This window comes from Macrosteles quadrilineatus, unplaced genomic scaffold (genome assembly GCF_028750875.1).
Source record: "Macrosteles quadrilineatus isolate MER2022 unplaced genomic scaffold, UCM_ALF_1.0 Scaffold_8__2_contigs__length_117827958, whole genome shotgun sequence".
In the NCBI taxonomy this organism is placed as follows: domain Eukaryota; kingdom Metazoa; phylum Arthropoda; class Insecta; order Hemiptera; family Cicadellidae; genus Macrosteles; species Macrosteles quadrilineatus.
The window spans coordinates 89,687,282-89,695,868 of NW_026542601.1; the positions used below are offsets into that span (position 1 = coordinate 89,687,282).

Below are 8,587 nucleotides of genomic sequence, written 5' to 3' on the forward strand. Positions count from 1 at the left end.
CCACAGCCGTCCGTCCACAACCACAACAGACAGTAGTTCTTCCGGTCCTTTTACTAACCAAACTAACCTCCTCAACACCTCAACTAGTGATGTGACGAGTCGGGTACTTTCCTGACTCGAGTGACTCGACTCGCCAACTGCCGTGAACTCGAGTTACGAGTCGAGTCAGACTCAACTCGAGACGTTCCGAGTTCGTGTGAGTTCGGCATTCTCCGTACGAGTTCGTTAGTTTTGCGAGTCGGCCGACTCGGTACCGGCCAATAGCGTGTCAGCTTTACGAGTCGACTCGACTCGACTCGAGACGTTCCGAGTTCGTGTGAGTTCGGCATTCTCCGTACGAGTTCGTTAGTTTTGCGAGTCGGCCGACTCGGTACCGGCCAATAGCGTGTCAGCTTTACGAGTCGACTCGACTCGACTCGAGACGTTCCGAGTTCGTGTGAGTTCGGCATTCTCCGTACGAGTTCGTTAGTTTTGCGAGTCGGCCGACTCGGTACCGGCCAATAGCGTTGAATCTATGCGAGTTGACTCGTAAAGCTGTGACGCTATTGGCCGAAAGCGAGTGCGAGTCAACTCGTTACGTCCCGAGTTCGTTAAGGTTCGGCTTTCTCCGTATGAGTTCGGTTTCTTGACTCGGCTTTTGCGAGTCGGACTCGTAACGTTACGAGTTCGTGTAGCTTCGGCAATCTCCGTACGAGTTCGTAAAAGAACTCGAGTTGGAATTGAGTTGACTCGAGTTGACTCGACTCGGGTCTTGACTCGAGTCAACTCGACTCGCCAACTCAACTCGTCACATCACTAACCTCAACCTCTCTCTTTGTTTCCGTGTAATTTTGGAGATACACAGGACCCGATATGGTAAGATGACAATTTCATCCAATTTAATACATTTAATCTTGTCATAAATAATTTCAATTACTATCTCATGGTAAAATAGAATATTTAATACATTCTCAATGCTTGTGTATATCAATTGTTTTCGTTTTTACTACAGACAAAAAGTGAAATAAATGGGGAGCTCAAGTTAAGATTGGTTCCTCCATAAATGAAAAGTGTTAGCTACTTAACTCCCTAGTATTTTTCTACATTATATTATTCACCTTTAATTAGCTTAGTTGTCATTCAAGCGTTTCCATTAACCCAGGACTACATGTATTGTTAATTTTTATATTTGTGATTTTAACTTAACTTAGCCTAGCCTACTAGGCCTATGCCTAGGCTTTAAGTTGCGTTCATTAGAAAGGTCTAGGTCTACACAGAAAAGCGCCTCATCCATTCTCAAATCAAAGTTTTGCAATCTAACTTAAGTCAGGCCTTTAGTCAGAATTAAGAATGAATGATTGGCCACATTTTAGTCTAATTACAAACTTCATCCTATTAGGCCTAGGCCTAACTTATTGTTTGTTCCCACAACTGATAGGCTAGGTAGAAAGTTTTGGGTAGGTGTATGGCTCTGGGGAGTGGGATTTTTTAAGCGAGATTTATCCCTATTCGGGGAAATTTCTTCAAACTTTTGATCCCTTTCAGGGATTTTCTCCAGTTAAAAATAAAACAAATATATTTTATTCAAAGAATATCCATCTACCCCTTGTAATTAGAAAGGGGGGGCTCGTAGGGGGACGGCGATGGTCCCATCGAATTCCTCGCCCCAAAAATAGTAGGGCTACTTGGTTTATACAGCTGTAGATACAAACTGGAGAAAATCCCTGGAAGGGATCAAAAGTTTGAAAAAATTTCCCCGAATAGGGATAAATCTCGCTTAAAAAATCCCACTCCCCAGAGCCATACACCTACCAAGTTTTGGGGTAGGCTAGGCTTACTTTCTTTTTTCCTTGTTTTGTCAAATATTGGGTTTTTTGACCAAGTAAGTTAATTAGGCCTATTGAGATAGGCTAACTTACCCTAGTCTACGATTTTTACATTACTGGAGAAAAAGCAGTCGTAAAACTGAAAAAAAATTGATTTTTTTACCAGTTATTGAGATAACTTAGGCCTACGGTAACGATTTTTCCATGGTAAAAATTCAATTTCCACAACTCACCTAATACGCACTTCCTTAAGTGTGAAATTGTGTAAAAAGTGTAGGCCTACTGTAAAAGAGTTCTCTAGGAAGGTACCACCCCACGCGGAGACGTTGAAAGAGCACTGCCGCTTTCTCTTCTTCAACAACCGGCGTCGACAACGAAAAGTAAGATCCTCCATGACCAGCGGGCACAAATTATCACATCGAGTGCAAGCACTTTCCTGGCTCATCACACAGTGATTCACCATAAACAAAACAATTTCAGTCCGCGATCTACGCACACTGTCCAAAAACTTTACTTCACAAGAGTCACACTGAGGTTCGTTAATGTCAGCCATCTCGGAACAAACTACTAAAACTGGCAAAAACTGACCGAACCAAGACGAAGCACTAGGCCTACAGCCAAATACCCCAGGAATCCTAGGCATGTGGTGAAGGGGGCTGGACATTATGCGGGTTCTTGGCTGCATTAAGTCCTTTAAAGGTAGGTTAGATTAGTGAAGTTAAAGTATAGGTTATAGTTTACCGGGCTGTTTATTTATGTAAAATCTAACATCGTTTCATCACTGATGGAACATTGGCTAAAAACAACGACCGGTATCATTTCAAAAATACAATCATTTTTGAAATTGTTACCTCGTTGTTTAAGCCCCGCCAACTAAGCTATAACCTATACTTTACCTTACTAATCTAACTTAACCTAAGTATTCAAGAAACAATTTAAAAAATAGGGGGTGGCCCTGGCTACGGTACTTAATTTAATAAGACTTAATGAGAATTTATTAATGCCATTAAACTTATTACAGTAATAGGCAACGTCAAACAGTACAACACATAGGGTTGTATGTAGCATTTTTTGAGTGTTTCAGATAGGCCTAGGCCTACTAAGTTACTTTATCCACATGCCATTGGTGGCTTAACCTACAAGTTTAAAAAATCTTCTACAGTGTTAAAGGCATTTGTTTTTAAGAATGTCATTACATACGATTTAAAATTATTTATAGACAGAGTTCTAATTTGTAATGGTAACTTATTGAACAATAGATAGACCTACTGTTGATAATGGTAACTTTTGAAGGTTTTACTTAGGCCTAATCTAATATAAGGTGTAACAATATTATGTTTAGTTTTTTTTATTTCTACACCAATGGCATTTCACGAGAGAATAAATGTTTAGTGGATGTGCCGGGGTTTGAACCCGTCCCTCCCGCACCGAAATCCGAGACGCTAACCACTAGGCTAGCAACACAACCACTTAGTTCTACTGCTTAGTTAGTGTTGTGATGATGATTGCTGTGCTGCATGGGAAAGTTAACTAAATTTTCTTTTACATACATAAGGTTGGAAAAAACATATCAAGTGATGGCAAAGTTAAAATATTGAGCTGAATAATAATAATAATATTTTAGTCGGTAAGTGTGCACAGTACACGTGTAGAGTAAGGGGCAGCTGAGTTGGCGATGTCGGACAGGCAGGCAACTACTACCCTTTTGCGAACCTAGGCTCATAGCCCGTCCTTACCAAAAACATTTCTCATGTGGTCCCGGTCGTCCCCTTCCGCGTCGCGTAGCGCTATTCTCGAGTCAAAAGTGTAGTTACTCGAGTTTGAGCTTTTATTGCAATGTAGGCCTAACCAGTAGAATTTAAAAAATATAAGTTGGATAGAAATTTTACAAATTTAATTAGGTATAGGCCTACGTTTATGTGTTTTATAATTTTCATGTTTTGAAAGATTTGAGACCAGTAATCACATGTCTAAATACAATGCTCTCCTAAATTTAAGTCGAATATCACGTGTGTACAGTCTGTTTTAACGAGTTTTTGGGGACGTCGGCTTAACAGGAAAACCCGTTATCCGGACTGGCCTCGGTCCCGAGGAGTCCGGATAAGAGGGAGTCTACTGTAATTAACTTCTACTAATTTAATAGCATTTACAGAAAGTTAGTCATAACACGTTTAATACACTTTAAACATATATTTACACTACGTTGGCCTATTGGGTTCGTTGATAATAAAATTGACCACTTGAAATAGATCACAACTTGTACCATATTTGATATAATTATAGTCCTATAAGTAGGCCTAACCAGTATATGTGTTTAAATGTTATTGGACATATTTTTATTAATTTTCATAAGTAAAACTCCTAAATTCACAAAAAATAAATTTAAACATTGGGTTTACAATCCAACCCCGTTAATCCCGGGATTGAGACACCCACCCATAACTTATGAATAATTTTAAAAATTGTTCATAAATCTATTGTTGTTTTTACTAGTAGGGCCTACCATAGGCAAATAGAATAAATATAGTCTGACCGCAGTACTGCAGTTAGAATATATTCTGGCACCCACCGCTATGAGTGCCGTCCTCACCCTTCCTTTGACAGTCTATATTTAAATTCTATTTGTCTATGCTAGTTACGCACATTTGTTAGTAAGTAGGGCCTATGCAAAATTCAAAAATCCTACCTTATAGAATAGTGTCTTTTTAGGTTTTGAAATAAATTAGAGTGTTTTTATGTCTTCATGTCACTCAAAAGATAACACCAAGCACTATTGGTTATCAAATCGAAATACCATATCTTCCACAAGGAATTAAAATAACCTAGGCCTACAGTTTTCTTCATGTCAAAAAACAATAATAACATCAACTATTTACATCATAAAGTCATAAGTAGAAACCTAAAAACACACAATCACTTGTTGACAAACAACAGGCTATTATTTAGGCATGTGGTGAGGGTTTATGCGGATTCGTAGCTGCACTAGGTAAATATTTTGATGTTAAGATTGTTAAGTTAGATTAGGAAGGTAAAGCGGCTAGGTTATAGGTACCGGTATTCTGGTTGTTTATTTACACCCATATTGGTTTTTTTATCTTTTGGAATAGTTTGTTAAAAGAGACGATTTTAAAAATGCAAAAGCGTAGGCTAATTTAATTGAAATTGTTTCCCTGTTGTTTGGCAGTTAAGACACTTAAAACCTAACTTAATTGTTATGTTATTGATAAAAATCTGTTTGTAGGGGAAGGTAAAGTGTTCGGAGCTGAGGACAAAAGACAAGAAGGAGCTGTTGAAGCAGCTTGAAGAACTCAAAACTGAACTCACCAACCTTCGAGTTGCCAAAGTCACTGGAGGAGCGGCTTCTAAGCTATCCAAAATGTACGTATCATTAACTTATTCCCATTTTCTTCATGGTAGCATAAAATTAAAATATAATGATTTTAATTAGTGTACATTTTGCTCGGATTCGAGCAATTGCAAAGTATTACAGGAGGAATTGAATTGAATTGAATTGAACTAAGCATGTGCTTAGTGATAACAATCTTAAAGATCAGGACATCACTTTTTAACCCTGATTTGGCTGACCTTAAAGAGGTGGAAAAACCAAAATTCTCCCTACAAATTGTTGTTAATTAAAGCTTAACACTCCTTGTAAACTCTTTGTCAATTATTCTTATTGTCATTACAATATTAATTACATGTTCAATCTAGTAAACTTAGTAGTAGCCTACATTGAAATTATTTGGTGTTGTTTCATCCTGTGTTTTCATCAGTCCTACTTACTTTTAAACTTCCATTATAGAACAAATACTGATATCATGGTAAATATACTGTAAAATTAATTTTTACAATTTTTTCCTGAATTTGAATAATCGTAAGCCTTTGTTATGACAAAGTATAAATAAATATGACAAACACCAGTATATATACCCATAAATATATAGGTATGTGAGGTACGTCAATTGTTTGGTCACAGCATCTTTTAGCACAAAAACGTACAGAATTTTAGTTAGTCAAAATGTTATATAGAGGGAAAGAAATCGGCAAGAAATGTTTAAACTTCATCACTGACCTCTTAATTAGAAAACTACATACCTCTATGTGAGTTATTTGGAGGGGGGCTAACTTTCTACACTGAAATGTTGAAAGTCGTTGAAGGCTTTTTTTCCAAAAATTGCCAATGTGGCCCTTGAGGAAAAAAGGTTGGAGACCCCTGGCCAAGAAGATGGGTCCAAATACTAAGTAATTGGGATAATACTTGACAATGCCTTTGGTCTATTCACCTATCACATTCGTACACAACGTGTTTATCTATGTTAATTATTGTTTCAGCCGTGTGGTTAGGAAAGCTATTGCTCGTGTCTACATTGTTATGCACCAGAAGCAGAAGGAAAATCTGAGAAAATTATTCAAGGTAGGCAATTCACAATTTATTTCCTTTAAATTTAGGTACCGTTCTAGTCCTCTCTCCTGGGTACTGTTCTAGTCCTCTCTCCTTGTTTGTGTTTGTGTGTAGGCCCTGCATACAATTTAAAAATTAATTGAATCTTTTTATGAGGTAACTCTGTTTGAATATGAAGTAAAAAAAATACAATAACTACCTACTTAAAATCTGCTAGTTTTTTTTTGTATAGAAAATAACATGTAGGCCTATGGTACCTTAAAAAGTATTTTTTGTGAAATAATTTTTTCACTTATGCCAGAGTTGTGAAAATAGCCTAGTCCTTGTTTCGCATTGGTTAGCTTTGTGTGGTACTTTGTTGGAATGTATCCTAGTTCCTGGGTATCGCTCACAGCAAGGACTACCGAACCTTTTTAGACATTCAACATTATTTAATAGGCCAATTTTAGTAAAAGCCAGAATTCAACTCACATAGATTATTGAGGCTGTTAGGTTGGATCAATTTATCATACGATACATTAACTAATAAGCCATTTGGAAAATTGTTATGTCATTAGAAGTAGAAGCAGTTGTTTAAGCAAGTTGTAAGCAATGTTTTACTATTCAAAAGAGAACCAATCCATTTTAAATGTGCTTTGTGTCTTGAAAATTTGATTAATAATTGTATTTCTTTGTATGAAGATAATGATAAGATAGAAATATAGGCTACTGATTGTAATTGTTGCTGGGTTTGTCGGTGGAATATTAGCTACTGTTTATAAATCAGGGTTCCCACTCAACCAAAACCTTAAAACCGTGAATTATATCAACTGTGTAAAAACCTTGATTTAACCGTGAATTTGTTTTTGAAACCTTAAAACCCCAAATATGTTGCCTGGAGACGACACAAGGGGCGAGTTGTGTGAAACTGAATGCAGTGATCGAGATTGTTGTGTGTGTGTGTGTGTGTGTGTGTGTGTGTGTGTGTGTGTGTGTGTGTGTGAGAGAGAGAGAGAGAGAGGGGAGAGTGGGAGAGAGAGAGAGAGAGAGAGAGAGAGGGAGAGAGAGGGAGAGAGCACATGAGAGCCATAGTGCCTCAAAGCTCATAGTGGTCTCAACTCAAATCTCAAGGCCGTGGCTTGAATTACGTCCTAATTGTATTTTAAATAGGGAATAGCTGATAACAGAATTTCTCGATTCGATACCAGTTCTGGAATAATTCTCACGATTCTCTATACTGATTGTTTTATCATCACCAGAGGCCCAAAACACTTTTTAACATTTTGGTATAAATGTGGCCGTTAATGTAGTACCTCAATCAATCATGGCATGTATCAATGATTTGTAACCCTTTTACAGAACAAGAAGTACAAGCCCCTGGACCTGAGGCCCAAGAAGACAAGGGCAATGCGAAGGGCTCTCACCAAACACGAACGCAACATCAAGACAATGAAGGAAATCAGGAAGAAGCAAGCTTTCCCCCCAAGGAAGTTTGCTGTCAAAGCCTAATTATTAAATTGTTTTAATAAAAAAACTTAAACTTTTTACTTTGGCTTAATTTCCATTTATGATTATATTTAATATTACAAATTAATGTCTCACTCTAAATGGTTTTGTTTTAAAGACAATTAATAACAAATTAAAAAATATATCACAGAATTTGTGTCATACACCACACTCTTTAAACAATAATAAATACAATAACTTCATTCTTTTATCGGTTTGAAAAACGGTTTATGCAACAATCTCAACAAACGGGTTCCTTACTTGACCTACTTACAACCATCTAACTCTATTGTTACAACTGGATCGCGCGCTGTACTGCTCAGAGATAGACGTGTATCGGTCCGCCACTCCCCCCCCCCCCCCACCACTAAGGTTGTTACTGTCTCTCTCTTACTCATTACGTCTTATGGTGTTTCCGCTGGACGCGTTGCAGAAAGTCAACAGTCCCGGAAGGTCAAATAATTTATACCTGTGCCACTAGGTCAAAAACTACAATGTTTGCAGTGTCTGTAGATCAAAAATCCCAGTAAGTCAAATAGTACAGTCCGGGCTAAAAACGTAGTCTATGTTAAAGCAATTGACTTATTGGGAATTTGACCTAATGCAACAGCAGTTTAAATAAAACGAAATAAGATAAAATATAAGTTCAGTTTCGCTGAGTCAACAGTGCCGGAAGGTCAAAAGTATAATCTGTTAAAAACAACGATAGTCCTCTCGACGCATGACTTCAATAATTTCGTGTTTTGGTGTACTTAAAGTTGTGCTAAGATTTTGAAAATTGGCACAGAGCTTCTTGGTTAGTCCTACTCAATGACTATTTTGTTGGAACTTTAAACTATTTACCGATATAATTAATAAAAATTGATATGTATGGTGAAATAGTTTTAAATAGTGA

General features: G+C 37.4%; 1 protein-coding gene across 1 annotated transcript; it reads left to right on the plus strand.

Annotated features, from left to right (window-relative positions):
• The first annotated feature begins 794 nt into the window (after positions 1-794).
• Positions 795-7,733, plus strand: LOC129000021 (60S ribosomal protein L35). Its single transcript, XM_054426867.1, has 4 exons — positions 795-855; positions 5,047-5,183; positions 6,138-6,219; positions 7,546-7,733. Exons 1-4 carry the CDS (start codon positions 853-855, stop codon positions 7,693-7,695), a joined length of 372 nt encoding a protein of 123 aa, XP_054282842.1. The 5' UTR covers positions 795-852; the 3' UTR covers positions 7,696-7,733.
• The last annotated feature ends 854 nt before the right edge of the window (positions 7,734-8,587 follow it).